The sequence below is a fragment of the Pongo pygmaeus genome, chromosome 23, assembly GCF_028885625.2.
Source record: "Pongo pygmaeus isolate AG05252 chromosome 23, NHGRI_mPonPyg2-v2.0_pri, whole genome shotgun sequence".
Lineage (NCBI taxonomy): Eukaryota > Metazoa > Chordata > Mammalia > Primates > Hominidae > Pongo > Pongo pygmaeus.
The window spans coordinates 30,752,722-30,772,804 of record NC_085931.1 but is presented as its reverse complement, the minus strand read 5'-3'; the positions used below and the strand labels follow the sequence as shown (position 1 = coordinate 30,772,804).

The 20,083-nt window shown below is 44.1% G+C and overlaps 1 pseudogene and 1 gene segment (V, D, J or C); both read left to right on the top strand.

Moving 5' to 3' along the window:
• Positions 1-1,340: 1,340 nt before the first annotated feature.
• Positions 1,341-9,783, top strand: LOC129023710 (bone morphogenetic protein 6-like; annotated as a pseudogene).
• Positions 9,784-15,272: 5,489 nt separating this feature from the next.
• LOC129022826 (immunoglobulin lambda variable 6-57-like) lies at positions 15,273-17,137 on the top strand. The segment is given in 2 exon segments: positions 15,273-16,234; positions 16,360-17,137. Coding segments are annotated over 2 exon segments (447 nt in total).
• The last annotated feature ends 2,946 nt before the right edge of the window (positions 17,138-20,083 follow it).

Below are 20,083 nucleotides of genomic sequence, written 5' to 3'. Positions count from 1 at the left end.
ATGGAACTATGGCTCTTTTTCCAATTGTCAAATAATTTTCACATACACAAACTATTTTGGAAGTAGCTACTGATTCACAGTGGTTCTCTCAATGTCCCATTCAATGTTTCTGAGTCCTCAGGCAAACTAACAACAACACAAAAATAAAACATATGATAACATTGACTCTTTCCCTGCTGAACCACATGTAATAAAACCAGAGCCTGAGGAGCTGACTTTTCTTTTAAAAGAAAAGATGACAGTCTTTTGGAGTCTTTCTCTTGGTCAAAATTTCCTAGACCATCCCAGCAAGTGGACAATCCCTTACAGAAGACACGATCCTGGGAGGAATCCCAGGTACAGAGCTGGCCTGCTTCACTTGTGGGTACCTGCATCTTCAGTTGTGAAATCAGGGAAGGGAGAGTAAGCATAGGGGGTAGGTGAGGATTGGGAAAGGGGTGAGGCCACTATACTTCATTAACCACCTTTGGACTCCAGTGCAAGATAGAGGCTGATGATCCCATCACACAGGTGGCTACAACCTCCTTGTCATCAACAACTCCTGCCCTTGGGGAAGTGAAATGAAAATCTATCCCCATCCCTCTCTTCTTACATATCCCTGTCCTACCCCTGCCGGTGACCAACACCAACTCAGGTTGAATTTTGTTTTGTCACTTGTGCTATTAAAGAAAATAACTCCTTCTCTTACTTGTCTCACAGTTCAGACAGAATCAATTTGTTTCCAGAAATAGAAAAAGCTGCTCACACATGGTGAGTGTAAAGTAAGGATGACAAAAAGAAAAAATCCAGGCTATGTGGCCCAGAGACCCAGGTGCCCTCTGATTGGCCTCATAGATGTCCCCTCCTCCTGGCCCATGTTTGCTTGTCATTCCTTAAGCTCTGGAACCTTGAACTACATGGGTTCTGTCTTCATAGATATAGAAGAAAACCCTCCCCAAGAAGGAGATGGTTCCCAGAACCAGCACATGCTCACTTTTCTCTGTTTAATTCCACACATCTGACTTATTTTCGCTTCCATGAGCCTTTGTTGAAGATATCACTGAATACCTCTCATTTCTGTTAGGTCTACAGCCTATGGACCTATCTCCATTATATTTGTGCTTATTTTTCTAACCTTTATGACTCATTGTCATTTAAGGTTAATATGAGATATGCACCTATATTAAAGATATATAAATATGTCATCAATGGTCAATATTATTAAAGTTATAAGTAGTAATGCAAAATTGTAGCTATTATATCATTTCACTTGTTCACTAACATTAATATGTGAAGTGAGAAGATCACTTTATTAATCACGCACTCCTGGTCATGTGTGTGGATGAGTAAGCTGAGGGGGGATGCTGCCGTGGTCCATGAGAAGCCTCAAGAACAGCAGGCCGGCACATCAGGCACAACGTGGGACACAGGGAGTGAGACATGTCGGCAGAAAGCAGAATAGACTGAGGCATCAGAAACAACCCATCGCCAAACTCTCCACTGCCTTCCTGCATGGGTCAGACCAGAGCTGCTCAAACATAATGTGCACACAGATCATCTGGGCTCCTGGGAAATGTGGACTCAGGGGTCTAGGATGAGGACTGAGATTCTACACTTCTGAAGATCCCTTTCCCTACAAATCCACATATGTGTTTCTGTATCACAAAATTAGAGTGGTGGAAAATAAGAAGGAAAGCCATTTGTAGACAGGAAACGAAGAAACATCTTTTGCGGAGAGAACTACAGAATTTTCATGAAGAAAGACTTCCAGTTGAGGCAGGCAGACAACAAGAGAGGACAGCTGAGAAGACTGAGGAGGCTCCTCTTTCTTCAAGAAACAAACAAATGAAAGCAAAAAGACACCAAGCCTCCCCCTTACCTGCCCTGCCCTCTGGCTGCTGTCCAGTCTCCCCACCAGCTTCTCCTTCAGCCTCTTCTAAATTGTGGACCCTCCTCACCTTCCCTTCAGGAGATGCCCTGAGTCCACTGCTTCTTTTTCCCAACCCCACTAGCACCTTCTGCTACTTCCTGGGTTTCTCCTCAGCTACCAGAGAATGCAGTGAACCATCCAATCCAAATAAATTATCCTATTAAACATTGACCACTCGTTCTCCTTTGTGCAGATATGAGGAATCAAGCAGGGAGAAAGAACCTGGCTTTGTGAGCTGCCTGAGAAATGAGTTCATGGCTGAAGTGTCCCTTTTCTCAGCTAACATGTTTTATTTCATGCACAGGGTGTATACAGAGAAAATCTTCCCATGAGGATTCCATAGAAGATGGGAAGAATTGTGTGTCCAGTTCCCACTGAGGAGACACACACAGAAAACTAAAGGCTGAGGTGAGGTGGGAGGCTGCCCTGAGGAGGGGCCTTACCCTTCCCTTGGGCAGGGAGTGAGCGATGTTCAAGACCCTGGTGGGGACAGGAGCCTCTGTCAGAACCCTGGCATCTGGTCAGAGACACAGTGGACCTGGACTTGAGCAGCAGGGGATGCTGTGGCCCTGCTGCTGAGCCCTCTGTGGGGCTGTCAGCTGGGAAACCAGAACCCTGTGTGGTCTGTGCTCAGGGCTCACTGGGCCAAGTAGCTGGATCCTCTGTGGGCTCCTGGGGAGCCTCAGGCCAGGCCCAAGTTAGGCCCACCCCTCCCGGAAATGACACAGCCATTGCCGCTGCACACAGCCCCAGGGAGGGCTACAGTTGGACAGAAGAGAGACAAGTTTGCATGAAGGGCCCCTCTCTCTCCTCTGGGACTACTGGATGGATAAGAGGGACCTGCATCATGTCAGCCTCAGCAGAGCTCTGGAGTGTTTGCACCATGGCCTGGACCCCACTCATCCTCCTACTCACCCTCCTCCTCCACTGGTGCAGAGGTCAGGATGGCCCTCAGCACCCTGATCCTGCAGCTCACTCACACTGCCTCACAAACTCATACCAGAAATGTCCTTCCCTCTTATTCTTACTTCAGGCCATAATGGGCGTCTGTGTTTTCAGGGTCCCTCTCCCAGCCTGTGCTGACTCAGTCACCCACTGCATCTGCCTCCCTGGGGGAGCCTCGGTCAAGCTTACCTCCACTCTGAGCAGCAAATACAGCACCCACATTATTGAATGGCATCAGCAGCAGCTAGGGAAGGTCCCTTTGTACTTGATGTATGTTACCAGTGATGGAAGCCACATAAAGGGGATCCCCAGTTACAGTTCTCAGGATCCAGCTATGGGGCTGATCAGTAGCTCACCATCTCCAACATCCAGTTTGAGGATGAAGCTGATTTTTTCTGTGGTGCAGATCATAGCATTGGTGTGACATGTGGGTAAGGCAAAGTGACCCCAGTGAATGAGGAAGCAGGACAAAAACTGTTTTCTCTGCTCCACTATGAAGGCTGCCACATGGCCCTGAGAAACAGTGCCTGGGGTTTCCTTACTACTCAAGAAAGATAGATAGATAGATAGGCAGATAGGCAGATAGCTAGCCAGCTAGATAGATGATAGATAGACAGGCAGATAGCTGGATAGCTAGATAGATTTTTTGCTTTGGGTTCCTTAGGAACAAGTTTGCTAGGCCAAGCTCCTAAGGAGTACACAAGTCTGTATTAATGTGGCCAATATTAAGGCAGATCCTGTCACCCCCTGCATGTCGATACATTGTCACCACATGGGAACCACAAGGACATTTTTCCCTGTGGATTTAAACACTGGAACTCTGCTGCATGGCACCCCCCTGCCACATCAAGTTTCATTTTTACAATCACCCATAGGATATAACTTCTTAAGAAAATTTTGAATTCTAGCAACATGCTAGAAATCACACTGTAGATACACAGCGATGGAAGTAACGAAAATTTATAGATAGTGAAATAAAAAGATTTAAAATTTTTGGTGATTTATGAAGGTTTTCTCAGGTGTTCAGTGCGTGGGTTTTGGGATTAGGAGAAAATGAGGAGAAACTGCCTCCACCACATTGAAGATGACAACTGATTTGCAATAATCTAACAAAGAAGAAGGATATAAATACTCATTAATGTCATCCTGACAGCCCTGATCCTAAATGTCAGAATTTTATTTTTTAACTTTTTTCTCAAAAAAAAAAAAAATGTAGCTTCAGAAAAACTTCTGGAATGGTGGGGTGAGGCCATCAGAAAACCTGATTCACCATACAAGCAATGAGAACAGCGGTAAAAATGACATAAATCTATTTTTCAGAACTCTGTACATTACCAAAAGCTTACAAAATTCTGGGAATCATAAAAAATAATAATAACAGCCAGACATGGTAGCTCATGCCTATAATCCCAACACATTGGGAGCTGAGGCAGAGCGATTGCTTTATCACTCCTGGGATTTTGTGATCAGACTGGGCAACAGAGTGAGGCCTCTTCTCTACAATACATTTTTAAAAAGTAGTCATATGTGGTGGTGTGTGGGTGTAGTTGCAGCTACTGGGGAGGCTGAAGGTGGAGAATCACTTGAGTCTGGAGGTGGAGGCTGCAGTGGGCTATGATTGTGCCACTGTACTTCAGCCTGAGTCATAAAGCAATACCCTGTCTGAATCAATCAATCAATCAATTAAAGTAATGTAGAATCTCTGTAAGAATCTGAAGCTTTGTGGTGATTTTATTTCTATTGCTCTCTCCCAAGTTCCATAGTAGCCTTAAAAACCAACAGCCTCAAATCCCCTGGATCTAGGGAAACTAGAATATAGCATTCACTGAAGCAGCCAAATACCAGATCTGGAATTTTCTCAAAAGCCCCATTCCCGTGCAACTGTCATTATTTGAGCTTTCCAAAGCTCAGAAAAACTTCACGCTCTGTACTTTTCTAAATGTGAATTGTCTCAGAGCTTGCTTGGTTTAAACAGCTTCATCCTCAATACATTTATCAAAACAATCAGTGAGATCTGTTAACATTGCAAGATCCTGAGTCAGTGATACAAGATGGGGTCAATAAATAAAAGGCTGACCAAAAACCTTGAAAGAAAAAAACTGGGTGTCAGAATCCATAGAAGATTTTGATGAGCTCTGCCATATTCCTGGAAAGACAGAAGATCATTCTCATGCTCAGAGTTATGTGCATGGCCAGGTAAAAATTGGGAAGGTTCTTACTTTTCGACACTGGCTGAAATCAACATTTTGTACAAGGAAGGCCAAAATAGAGTTGTAAAGTGGTGGGGTTTTGCAGTCATGACCCAACCCCTGCACAGAGCATTCGGCAAATGCTGAGGAATGTGTTGTTCAAGGTGTTTAAGAACATGTCTGTCCAATAATAAGCTAATGACTGATATAATTGAGCAGAGACTGCAGTGGCTGCACAAGCAAAGAATACAGACTTAGAGAATTATTCCAGTACCGTGAAACAATAAGTCATCATCAACAATAATAACTACAACAAAACCAGAAGCAATTATGACAAATATTTTAAGGAAAGAATCAGATTTCCAGAATTGTCACATTGTGTGACTGAGAAGCTCCGTTTGGCAAAGTGAAATTTTGAGGCAGGGACACAGCAAAGTACTGTCCATACACAGGGATGAAAAGGAAAGCAAAACAAAATGTAACAAAAACAAACAAACAACATTAAAAATAAGTTGACAAAATGATGTCCAGAGATGCATTTGGTGGTTACTACATAAAAACTTCAAATTAGATATTGTAAATGTGGTCAAAGAAATAAATAAAACAACGTTAACAATTGTTAAGGAAAGTACGGGAAGAATGCCTCATTACATAGAGAACATTGGCAGGGTGCAGTGCCTCACACCTGCAATCACAGAACTTTGTGAGGCCAAGGCAGACAGATCTCTTGAGCCCAGGAGTTTGAGGCTAGCCTGGGTAACATGGCCAAACCATGTCTCTACAGGAAATACAAAAAAGCTAGCTGGGCATGGTGGTGCATGCCAGTAGTACCAGCTACTCAGGAGGCTGAGGTGGGAGGATTTCTTGAGCTTGGGAGGCAGAAGTTGCAGGAGCAAAGATCATGTCAATGCACTCCATCCTGGGGGACAGAGCAAGAGTCTGTCTCTAATAAGAATAGTAATAATAATAATAACAATAGAGAATACTAATAAAGAGGTATAGAAGAAAGGATCATTGAACTAAAGACAGATAAACTGATAATTATTCTGTTCCAAGAATAGAAAAAAATGACAATGAAAACAGTCTGCACAACCTGAGAGACCCATGTGACACCAATCAAATGTTCCAATATACACATAATAAGTTTCAGTCCTTCCACCACGTGAGCTTGCAGTGAGAAGACGGCAGTCTATGAACCAGTAAGTAGGTCCTCACCAAACACCGAAGTATCTGCTTGTACTTTGATTTTGGACCTTCCAGCTTCCGGAACTCAACTCTGACCTATTTTTTGTTGGACATTTGCATAGTGTGGGCCTCAGAAGGAGGCTGGCTGGAATTTGACATCACAGCCACTAGTAGTCTGTGGGTTGTAACCCCACAGCATAACATGGGGCTTCAGCTGAGCATAGTGACAGAGGATGGAGTCCACATCCACCCTCTAGCTGCAGACCTGGTGGGCAGAGACAGCACTTAGGCTATGCAGCCCTTCATGGTGGCTTTCTTCAAAGTCAGTGAGGTCCATGTATGCATCACTAGGTCAGCCTCTGGCTGGTGGTGACAGCAGAGTTGTACTCACTTTACCAAGTCCCAGTACGTGGCTCAAGTCTCCAGTACTTCAGATTACATCAGCAGTGAATTAAAAACAGCCTGCGGGAAGCATGAGCTATATATGAGCTTCCAAGACCTGGATGGCAGGACTGGTTCATCGCACCCAAGGGCTATGCTGCTAATTACTATGATGTAGAATGCTCCTTCCCAATCAATGGACATGTGAATGTAATCAACCACGTGATCATTCAGACCTTGATTCACCTTATAGATCCTGAATATGTCCCAAAGCCGTGCTGTGTGCCAACTAAACTAAATGCCATCTTGGTTCTTTACTTCAGTGACAATTCCAAAATCACCTTGAAAAAATACAGAAATATGGTTGTAAGAACTTGTGGATGTTGCTAACTTGAAACCAGATGCTGGGGACACACATTCTGCCTTGGATTCCTTGGTCATATCTGCCTTAAAAAACATACAGAAGCACAGTGGAGGTGGAGGGATGAGACTTTGAAACCATCTCATGCTGGTGCCTTACTGCCCAAGAAAGATTTTAACGGACCTTGCTAATAATTTGCTCACTTGGTAAGTAACATGAGTAGTTGTTGGTCTGTAGTAAGCTGAGTTTGGTTGTCTGTAGTATAATGTCTGGTAACTACAGAAACTTAAACTTAAAAGGTATCCCTCAAGCCCACCAAATTTAATTTTAGCTATAGTTCAAGCTATTTGGGGTATTAGTGAGTAAATAGGGAAAATAATCTCAATGGAGTTAAATGTATTCTTGGATAAAGTATCAGCTGGTTTAGTAGTGTCTATCAAAGGTACATTTTACAGATAGTGAAAGTTGGGGAAGTAGGAATAACTCCTCTATTCACAGATTTCATTCCCAGGAAGGCAAATTTTTTACTGGATCCACAGTCCAGGCCATAGCCGGGGCTCCATGGGGATGCCTCTGTCTCAGTCATTGCTGTTATGCATTTGTGCTGGAGTTCTGTTGGTGTGAAAATATACTTATTTCAGTCAAAACAAACCATATCATTTTCACATCTCAGTCCTCCATTTGCTGTATCCTTTGCTAGTACCCAAAGTAGACTGATTAAACTTTGAAGTGAGGCTTAAAGGAGTGGAAAGCATTTGTGACAGGCCCCATGGTAACTGTGTAACATGTGAAAGCAATGCTGCACCTCTTCTTTATTGGAATGACTTTTTGACCAGCACATTAACTTGAGGACTGCTGACTCTAATATCTATTTCAGGAAAGCAGTGCTTTGCCTTTTTACTATAGAGCATACTGCATGATTGGGTTAGAACCAACAAAGGAAATAAAATGGGGAAGGGTGCCCCACCTTTAAGAATGGCTTTAGGGGGATGAATGTGCCATTTATGAATGGAAATTATGATTTTCTCTTGTAGAAAGGAAGGCTCAGATTAAATTTTAGAATATTTTTAAAATACGTTTTTCACAGTCATGTACTGGGGAAGCAATTTCATACTAAACTGATTAAATGATAGTTTTATAATCTATAACTGCAGTAATGGTTTTTTTGTAAATATGAAATATAATTTATTTTATATCTGTTTTGCTGTAACATTGAAGGAAATACCAGACATTTTCTTTAAGTGTTTATTTAGAAAGTATCAGGAGGTGGTTCCAAGATGGCCGAATAGGAACAGCTCCAGTCTACAGCTCCCAGTGTAAGTGACGCAGAAGATGAGTGATTTCTGCATTTCCAACTGAGGTACCGGGTTCATCTCACTGGGGTTTGTTGGACAGTGGGTGCAGGACAGTGGGTGCAGTGCACCAAGCGTGAGCTGAAGCAGGGCGAGGCATTGCCTCACCTGGGAAGTGCAAGGGGTCAGGGAATTCCCTTTCCTAGCCAAAGGAAGTGGTGACAGATGGCACCTGGAAAATCGGGTCACTCCCACCCTAATACTGCACTTTTCCAATGGTCTTAGCAAACGGCACACCAGGAGATTATATCCTGCACCTGGCTCAGAGGGTCCCACGCCTATGGAGCCTCACTCATTGCTAGCACAGCAGTCTGAGATCAAACTGCAAGGTGGCAGTGAGGCTGGGGGAGGGGCGTCCACCATTGCTGAGGCTTGAGTAGGTAAAGTGGCCAGGAAGCTCCAACTGGGTGGAGCCCACCACAGCTCAAGAAGGCCTGCCTGCCTCTGTAGACTCCACCTCTGGGGGCAAGGCATAGCCAAACAAAAGGCAGCAGAAACCTCTGCAGACTTAAATGTCCCTGTCTGAGAGCTTTGAAGAGAGTAGTGGTTCTCCCAGCATGCAGCTTGAGATCTGAGAATGGACAGACTGCCTCAAGTGGGTCCCTGACCCCCAAGTAGCCTAACTGGGTGGCATTCCCCAGTAGGGGCACACTGACACCTCACATGGCCTGGTACTCCTCTGAGATGAAACTTCCAGAGTTTCATTGCTGTTCAGCAATATTCGCTGTTCTGCAGCCTCTGCTGCTGATACCCAGGCAAGCAGGGTCTGGAGTGGACCTCCAGCAAACTCCAACAGACCTGCAGCTGAAGGTCCTGACTGTTAGAAGGAAAGCTAACAAACAGAAAGGACATCCACACTAAAACCCCATCTGTATGTCACCATCATCAAAGACCAAAGGTAGATAAAACCGCAAAAATGGGGGAAAAACAGGGCAGAAAAACTGAAAATTCTAAAAATCAGAGCACCTCTCCTCCTCCAAAGGAATGCAGCTCCTCACCAGCAATGGAACTAAGCTGGACAGAGAATGACTTTGAGGAGTTGAGAGAAGAAGGCTTCAGATGATCAAACTTCTCCGAGCTAAAGGAGGAAGTTCAAACCCATCGCAAAGAAGTTAAAAAACCTTGAAAAAAGATTAGATGAATGGCTAACTAGAATAACCAATGTAGAGAAGTCCTTAAAGGACCTGATGGAGCTGAAAACCATGGCACGAGAACTATGTGACAAATGCACAAGCCTCAGTAGCCGATTCGATCGGCTGGAGAAAGGGTGTCAGTGATTGAAGATCAAATGAATGAAATGAAGCGAGAAGAGAAGTTGAGAGAAAAAAGAATAAAAAGAAATGAACAAAGCCTCCAAGAAATATGGGACTATGTGAAAAGACCAAATTTACGTCTGATTGGTGTACCTGAAAGTGATGGGGAGAATGGAACCAAGTTGGAAAACACTCTGCAGGATATTATCCAGGAGAACTTCCTCAACCTAGCAAGGCAGGCCAACATTCAAATTCAGGAAATACAGAGAATGCCACAAAGATACGCCTCGAGAATAGCAACTCCAAGACACATAATTTTCAAATTCACCAAAGTTGAAATGAAGGAAAAATTGTTAAGGACAGCCAGAGAGGAAGGTCGGGTTACCCACAAAGGGAAGCCCTCAGACTAACAGTTGATATCTCGGCAGAAACTCTACAAGCCAGAAGAGAGTGAGGGCAAAATTCAATATTCTTAAAGAAAAGAATTTTCAACCCAGAACTTCATATCCAGCCAAACTAAGCTTCATAAGTGAAGGAGAAATAAAATCCTTTACAGACAAACAAATGCTGAGAGATTTTGTCACCACCAGGCCTGCCCTAGAAGAGCTCCTGAAGGAAGCACTAAACATGGAAAGGAACAACCGGTACCAGCCACTGCAAAAACATGCCAAATTGTAAAGACCATCGAGGCTAGGAAGAAACTGCATCAACTAACAAGCAAAATAACCAGCTAACATCATGACAGGACCAAATTCACACATAACAATATTAACCTTAAATGCAAATGGGCTAAATGCTCCAATTAAAAGACACAGACTGGCAAATTGGATAAAGAGTCAAGACCCATCAGTGTGCTGTATTCAGGAAACCCATCTCATGTGCAGAGACACACATAGGCTCAAAATAAAAGGATAGAGGAAGATCTACCAAGCAAATGGAAAACAAAAAAAGGCAGGGGTTGCAATCCTAGTCTCTGATAAAACAGACTTTAAACCAACAAAGATCAAAAGAGACAAAGAAGGCCATTACATAATGGTAAAGGGATCAATTCAACAAGAAGAGCTAACTATCCTAAATATATATGCACCCAATACAGGGGCACCCAGACTCATAAAGCAAGTCCTTGGAGACCTACAAAGAGACTTAGACTCCCACACAATAATAATGGGAGACTTTAACACCCCACTGTCAACATTAGACAGATCAACGAGACAGAAAGTTAACAAGGATATCCAGGAATTGAACTCAGCTCTGCACCAAGCAGACCTAATAGCCATCTACAGAACTCTCCAACCCAAATCAACAGAATATACATTCTCAGCGCCACATCACACTTATTCCAAAATTGACCACATAGTTGGAAGTAAAGCACTCCTCAGCAAATGTAAAAGAACAGAAATTATAACAAACTGTATCTCAGACCACAGTGCAATCAAACTAGAACTCAGGATTAAGAAACTCACTCAAAACTGCTCAACTACATGGAAACTGAACAACCTACTCCTGAATGACTACTGGGTACATAAAGAAATGAAGGTAGAAATAAAGGTGTTCTTTGAAACCAACGAGAACAAAGACACAACATACCAAAATCTCTGGGACACATTTAAAGCAGTGTGTAGAGGGAAATTTATAGCACTAAATGCCCACAAGAGAAAGCAGGAAAGATATAAAATTAACACCCTTACATCACAGTTAAAACAACTAGAGAAGCAAAAGCAAACACATTCAAAAGCTAGCAGAAGGCAATAAATGACTAAGATCAGAGCAGAACTGAAGGAGATAGAGACACAAAAAACCCTTAAAAAAATCAATGAATCCAGGAGCTGGTTTTTTGAAACGATCAACAAAATTGATAGACCGCTAGCAAGACTAATGAAGAAGAAAAGAGAGAAGAATCAAATAGATGCAATAAAAAGTGATAAAGGGGAGATCACCACCGATCCCACAGAAATACAAACTACTGTCAGAGAATATTATAAACACCTCTATGCAAATAAACTAGAAAATCTAGAAGAAATGGATAAATTCCTCGACACATACACCCTCCCAAGACTAAACCAGGAAGAAGTTGAATCCCTGAATAGACCAATAACAGGCTCTGAAATTGAGGCAATAATTAATAGCTTACCAACCAAAAAAAGTCCAGGACCAGACGGATTCACAGCCGAATTCTACCCGAGGTAGGAGGAGGAGGTGGTACCATTCCTTCTGAAACTATTCCAATCAATAGAAAAAGAGGGAATCCTCCCTAACTCATTTTATGAGGCCAGCATCATCCTGATACCAAAGCCTGGCAGAGACATAACATAAAAAGAGAATTTTAGACCAATATCCCTGATGAACATCTATGCAAAAATCCTCAATAAAATATGGGCAAACCGAATCCAGCAGCACATCAAAAAGCTTATCCACCATGATCAAGTGGGCTTCATCCCTGGGTTGCAAGGCTGGTTCAACATATGCAAATCAATAAACGTAATCCAGCATATAAACAGAACCAAAGACAAAAACCACATGATTATCTCAATAGATGCAGAAAAGGCCTTTGACAAAATTCAACAACTCTTCATGCTAAAAACTCTCAATAAATTAGGTATTGATGGGATGTATCTCAAAATAATAAGGGCTATTTATGACAAACCCACAGCTAAAGTATCATACTGAATAGGCAAAAACTGGAAGCATTCCCTTTGAAAACTGGCACAAGACAGGGATGCCCTCTCTCACCACTCCTGTTCAATGTAGTGTTGGAAGTTCTGGCCAGGGCAATCAGGCAGGAGAAAGAAATAAAGGGTATTCAATTAGGAAAAGAAGAAGTCAAATTGTCCCTGTTTGCAGATGACATGATTGTATATTTAGAAAACCCCATCATCTCAGCCCAAAATCTCCTTAAGCTGATAAACAACTTCAGCAAAGTCTCAGCATACAAAATCAATGTGCAAAAATCACAAGCATTCTTATACACCAATAACAGACAAACAGAGAGCCAAATCATGAATGAACTCCCATTCACAATTGCTTGAAAGAGAATAAAATACCTAGGAATCCAACTTACAAGGGATAGGAAGGACCTCTTCAAGTAGAACTACAAACCACTGCTCAACAAAATAAAAGAGGACACAAACAAATGGAAGAACATTCCATGCTCATGGATAGGAAGAACCAATATCGTGAAAAGGGCCATAGTGCCCAAGGTAATTTATAGATTGAATGCCATCCCCATCAAGCTACCAATGACTTTCTTCACAGAATTGGAAAAAACTGCTTTAAAGTTCATATGGAACCAAAAAAGAGCCTGCATCGCCAAGTCAATCCTAAGCCAAAAGAACAAAGCTGGAGGCATCATGCTACCTGACTTCAAATTGTACTACAAGGCTATAGTAACCAAAACAGCATGGTAGTGGCACCAAAGCAGAGATATAGACCAATGGAACAGAACAGAGCCCTCAGAAATACCACCACACATCTACAACTATCTGATCTTTGACAAACCTGACAAAAACAAGAAATGGGGAAAGGCTTCCATATTTAACAAATGGTGCTGGGAAAACTGGCTAGCCATATGTACAAAGCTGAAACTGGATGCCTTCCTTACACCTTATACAAAAATTAATTCAAGATGGATTAAAGACTTAAATGTTAGACCTAAAACCATAAAAACCCTAGAAGAAAACCTAGGCAATACCATTCAGGACATAGGCATGGGCAAGGACTTCATGTCTAAAACACCAAAAGCAATGGCAACAAAAGCCAAAATTGACAAATGGGATCTAATTAAACTAAAGAGCTTCTGCACAGCAAAAGAAACTACCATCAGAGTGAACAGGCAACCTACAGAATGGGAAAAAATGTTTGCAATCTACTCATCTGACAAAGGGCTAATATCCGGAATCTACAAAGAACTCAAACAAATTTACAAGAGAAAAACAACCCCATCAACAAGTGGGCGAAGGATATCAACAGACACTTCTCAAAAGAAGGCATTTATGCAGCCAACAGACACATGCAAAAATGCTCATCATCACTGGCCATCAGAGAAATGCAAATCGAAACGACAATGAGGTACCATGTCATACCAGTTAGAATGGCGATCATTAAAAAGTCAGGAAACAACAGGTGCTGGAGAGGATGTGGAGAAATAGGAACACTTTTACACTCTTAGTGGGACTGTAAACTAGTTCAAGCATTGTGGAAGACAGTGTGGCTATTCCTCAGGGATCTAGAACTAGAAATACCATTTGACCCAGCCATCCCATTATTGGATATATACCCAAAGGATTATAAATCATGCTTCTATAAAGACACATGCACACCTGTGTTTATTGAGGCACTATTCACAATAGCAAAGACTTGGAACCAACCCAAATGTCCATCAATGATAGACTGGATTAAGAAAATGTGGCACATATATACCACGGAATACTATGCAGCCATAAAAAAGGATGAGTCCATGTCCTTCGCAGGGACATGGATGAAGCTGGAATCCATCATTCTGAGCAAACTATCGCAAGGACAGAAAACCAAACACCATACTTTATCACTCATAGGTGGGAATTGAACAATGAGAACACTTGGACACAGGGTGGGGAACATCACACACCAGGGCCTGTCATGGGGTGGGGATGGGGGGGAGGGATAGCATTAGGAGATATATCTAATGTAAATGGCGAGTTAATGGGTGCAGCACACCAACATGGCACATGTATACATATGTAACAAACCTGCACATTGTGCACATGTACCCTGGAACTTAAAGTATAATAATAATAATAATAAAAAGAGTCAGCCCCCTAGCCTGGCAGTGCTGCTCTACAGGCACCCTCAGCCCTGATCCCTCCATTGCACCTAGTGGACACAATTTACAGGATTGAGTCAGTGGGACACCCTGTTCCTTTACACTCCCAGTCATGGGCTCAGATTCTGCAGTTGTCTCACTGATGGAGGGAGGAGCCTGCATCAGTCACCCTCAAAGAAGACATGAAGTTATTTCACCTGTAAAGGCAAGAAACTGTTCGCAGCACTAGGGGCAGGCTTGGGGAAGATGAGGTTTGTGAGGAGCATGTTGAGAATTCATGCAGCTCATCCTTCAACCCTGTAGCTTTCCAGAGAAGTGTATAATGGGGGTCACTAGGCATGTGAGTAACCGATTTGGTGAAAGATGCCACTTCAGATCAAAAGTGCATTTCCCCTTCCCCAAGGTGTCAGCAACACTGAAGCATATTTGACTAACTTTATAGAGAAAGATTAAGATAGAAGATGAGAGAGACGTAAGGCCTCAGGGATATCTTAGCGGATAGAAAGCCTGCTGGAAGATGCATTTCCAATATGATTAGACTGATTGAAAACCTTGAAACTAAACACTTCCAAAGGAGGCTGGGACCCATTTCTCCTGAGAATGACAACACAAAAAATAGTAGAGGAAACCAACAAACCAAAAGCAGACACTGTTTCAGGTCTATTGAAAATCCTCAAGATAGTCTCATAATATAATATTCAAAATATCTAGGATACAATTCAAAGAAACACTTGTTATATCAAGAAGTAGAAAAATTCACCATTTGAATGAGAAAAGGCAATCCAGACATCAACACTGAGATGATTTAGGGCTGAAATTACATGACAGATATATTGAAATCAGCCACCATAAGGTCCTGTTGATGAGCAATTTCAGGCATTCTTGAAATAAATGAAAAAGGATAAATTCTCAGAAAAAATAGAAGTCATAAAATCAAACTAAATATAAATACAAATAAAATAAATGAAAAATTAAAAAAAAACCTCTCTGGAGAGACTCAAGAACAAGTAACTATGAAACTAAAATCCATGCATTAGAGAAGACACTTAACACTGTTAACTAGAGAAGCACAAACCGTAGTTATCACAGTCCAGCAGGGCGAGCAACGGCTCTGCTCAGAAGTGAGAGGTCTGAAAGTAACTCCTGGTGTCCCTGATGGTGAAATCTGGCCCCTGATCCCAGGGTTCCTCCCTCTTCGTGCTCGGAGGGCTAGACCTAGCAGTGAAGGGTTCCCAACCTCACCCCATGTGGCCCCTCCAGAAGGCAGAGCCCATTCTCGCTGATACTCCCGATCTCCAGTAACACAAAGTGAAAGAGAATGTCTTAACCAGAGTACAGCCCCTTGGCCTATCTGAACATATTTCAAAGTTTAAATGTACAGTGAGCATAGGATGCTGAGCAGAGGGCCCCTGGACAGTGGCTGGAATTGGGAGCAGTGCAGGATGGAAGGACAGGTCAGGGGCCCTGAGCACCTGCACCTGCACATGCACCTGCCCAGGGTGGACATGACTCCCGCATTCACCAGAGGGCGCTGTGGTCTAAGCAACTAATCAGAGCTCCCCAGATCCTCTGCTGTTTTCCCTCCACCTGCTGGTGTTTCTGTGCCCTCCAGATGTTGCTCCTCCCCCTTCTACGACCTTTCCACTTTTCAGCCATAACCTTGTCTGAGGTCAAAGGAGGGGGTTGTGCAACCTCCAGAAAGGGAGAAATTTGCATGGAGCCCTCCCACTCTGAGGATATGTGTGACAGATAAGAAGGGCTGGTGGGCTCAGTCCTGGCGGTAGCTCAGGAAGCAGAGCCTGGAGCATCTCCACTATGGCCTGGGCTCCACTACTTCTCACCCTCCTCGTTCACTGCACAGGTGGCTGCCTGCAAGGAATTTAGGGAGCGTTCCTGGATGTCACCTGGGCTGATGATCTGTTCCTCCTGCCTGGGAACCAGTCCTCATCTCTCCCCACTGATCTCTGTGTTGCTCTCTTCTTGCAGGCTCTTGGGCCAATTTTATGCTGACTCAGCCCCACTCTGTGTCTGGGTCTGTGGGACAGAAAGTCATCATCTGCTGCACCCGCAGCAGTGGCAGCATTGGGAGCTACTACGTGCAGTGGTACCAGCAGCACTCAGGCAGTGCCCCAACCACAGTGATTAACAAAGGTAACCAAAGACCCTCTGGGGTCCCTGATCGGTTCTCTGGCTCCATCGACAGCTCCTCCAACTCTGCCTCCCTCACCATCTCTGGACTGAAGACTGAAGACGAGGCTGACTACTACTGTCAGTCTTATGATAGCAGCAATCACACAGTGCTCCAGACTCATGGGGAAGTGAGACAGAAACTCCCCAGAGCATCTCTACCTGGGCCAGTCTCAGCCTGTCTCCACCAGAGAGGGTAGCTCTCCCATCTCTCCTGCCTAAGTGCTTGAGGTGAAGTTTGGTTATGACTTCCTCTTTTCCTTTTCAAAATACCAATCTGTTCTTCCACACCTTGATGGCTGATTTTCTGATATGTGCACGATCAATTGTGGGATAAATGTAGTTTATAATAGGGTCTCTGAGCCACGCCATTATTGATGTTCTGGTTGGGGCTGCCTTCCACAGTGTAAGATATTGACTTGCATCTCTAGCCTCTACCCTTAGATACTATTAACACCCTCCCCTCATTTGTGACAACAAGACTGTCTTGAGACACTGCCACATGTCCCATGCTTGGGGACAAAATCAGCTGAGGTTGAGATACTCAATTAAAGAGCATGTCTTCAGCTACTAAGAAGCGTGGCTTTGAAATATGTTTATGCCATTCTGCTGAGCATGAGGCTGGTTTTCTAATTTTTATGTTTCTGGTTCCCATCTATGGGACAAAAGAATAACACCAAACTTCAATGTTTTGATGGTTGAATGGTTTTCCAAGCAACAAGAAGTCAGAGACTGTGCTACTTAGAGGTGTAGAAGCCCTAACTAGATCCTGTAACACAGAGTTTAGCACTGACTAGGACAGCACACAATGCCTTCCATCAATCTCCAACCCACAGCCCGCGGGCTGCATGCAGCCCAGAAAGGCTTTGAATGTGACCCAATACAAATTTGTAAACTTTCATAAAACATTATGATATTTCTGCGATTTTCTATAGCTCACCAGCTATTGATACTAACAGTTAGTATCAGTTTTATGTGTGATCCGAGACAATTCTTCTTCCATTGTGGCCCAGGGAAATCAAAAGATGGGACACCCCTGCTTTGCACTTTTGTACAATGCACATGGAAATATAATAGATCCTTCTTCCATCCAAGGTCATGTGACTCAGCCATTGAAATGTGGAAGTGGTGAAATGAGCTCCATATGAACGGACCTTGAAAAATTATGCTCAGTGAAAGGAACAAATGCAAATGTCTAGAAACGAAATGTCTAGAAATGGCTGTATTTATAACAAATGTCCATGATAGGTAAATTCATGGAGGCTGAAAGCATCGGGATTATCCTCAAACCCTGTCATAATTTAGGTGAAAAGGATGATTTCAGAATTGGATAGAAAGTGATCTACTTCAAAAATAAGCTGGAAATGCCTCCACGAACAGAGGCGATGCTTTGCGGAATCCTAGGTGGAGAAGTGTATCAGGTGCAGATGAGGTCTTTGAGAATACTTCTTGTTTTGTTTTGTAAAATTAAATATGAATAAGAACACTGTGGGCCAGGCACAGTGGCTCACGCCTGTAATCCCAGCACTTTGGGAGGCCGAGGCGGGTGGATCACGAGGTCAGGAGATTGAGACCATCCTGGCTAACACGGTGAAACCCCGTCTCTACTAAAAATACAAAAAAATTAGCTGGGCATGGTGGCAGGCACCTGTAGTCCCACCTACTCGGGAGGCTGTGACAGGAGAATGGAGTGAACCAGGGAGGTGGAGCTTGCAGTGAGCCGAGTTTGCACCACTGCACTCCAGAGCCTGGGCGACAGAGCGAGACTCCATCTCAAAAAAAAAAAAAAAAAAGAACACTGTGCTTGCTCACTTACCTGCTCCTCAGGTCATTTCCTGTGCTCTCTAAGAACAGTCCCCCTAGCTTCCCCATCTCCTCCCTGAGCGCCAGCATCTGGGGAGTGAACAGCACAATCAAGGCCACGCTTGTGAGACCCTCAGTAAGTCAGCAGGGCTGTGTCCTGGTGATGTCAAGGGGTATGGGGTCAGCAGAGGACCTGTGAGGCTATCTCAGGGGGTGAACATGTCTGGCCCTGCCAGCTGGGAAGCTCCTCAGGAGGTTGGAGAAGAGCTGAGCACACAGTGAGCTCACTGAGCTGAGATGGGAAGTGACTGCAGTTGTCAGGACCTTCAGGGACACTCAGGCAGTCTAGGATCAGGCTCTCTCACCCTGTGGGGCCCGGTTCAGGTCAACTCCTCATCCTCCTCTTCTTTCTCAAGATAAGAGAGACATTGCCTATGGCTGAGGGGTCCTGGAGGTGATCTGGGTGCAGGGACGTATTTGAATGTAGGAAATTATCTCCCAGTGAGACTTGTAGAGACTAAAAGAGCATTAGGAACATTCACTGTTACTGCTGGAGGAGTCTTAGGGTGCAGATCTCTTGAGCACCTGCACCATGGCTTGGCCCCTCTGCTTTTTGTCCTCTTCCCTCCCTGCCCAGGTGAGGCACATCCTGCTCTGGGGAGAAGGGTCTATGTGGTCCTCAGCCCACCTCTGCTCCACTCCCTTTCTCACAGGGCTCATTGTTTTCTCTTTCTCTCCACCCTCCTGGGTCTGTGGTCCACATGGCACTGACAGCCTCTTTCACTGACCAAGTCTCCAGGACTGACAATTACAATCACCCGCCCTGGAAACAGCCATAATACTGTCAATCAAGGCACAGCTTGGATTCAGGAGCACCTGGGACATGTCCCCAAACCTCAGACCTAGAGGGGTAACAACTATCCCTCAGGGACCTCAGGGAAGTTTCCCAGCCCCATGTTAGGCAGTTTGGCCTCCCTGGCCATCTCTGGGCTCCAGGCTGGGGACGGTGCTGATTTTCACCATTTAACACAGGATGGCAACCTCGCTGATTATTCTCTGATTATCTGGATGCTCTGTGACTCCTTCTGTGCATCTCTGGGATCATCATTCAGATTCACCGGCACCCTGAGCAGTAACACCAATGTTGTTTGCTATGACATTTACTGGAAACATGACAAGGCAGGGAGCCTTCCCTCCCTGGTATCTACTGAGATTCTACTGAGATTCAAGCAGAACCAGGGCTCAGGGTCCCCAGCCTCTTCTCTGTGTGAGTGGATGCCATCGCCAGTGCTGAGGCTTTGCATATCTTTGGTCTCAAGCTTGAGGATGAGGCTACTCATGGCACAGTAGTGCCTCTCACAGCCCCATGGATGGGATGTTCTCTCTAAAATAGAAGTCTTTTTTTTTTTTTTAGTTTGGCCTCTTTGATAAGTAGATTTTATAATAATTAGATAAAAAAAGTAATGTCTTTTTTGGAGGGGAGAGACACTGGTGAAAGAGAACCCGGGAAGGACTTGGCATGGGGGGTGGGTGGGCTTCAGACCACGGCTCTGACCCCCATGAAAGGAGAGAGGGAAGGGGGATCAGTAGGAACTTCCCCAGCCCACAGGCAGGTCAGACGTCAGACAAAGCCTCAGCCGACTGAGTGGGTTCTTTCCCAGGGGTGCCCACTAGAAGTGCCCTGCTTCCTGCAGGAAGACCTGGCTGGAGGGACCCTGGG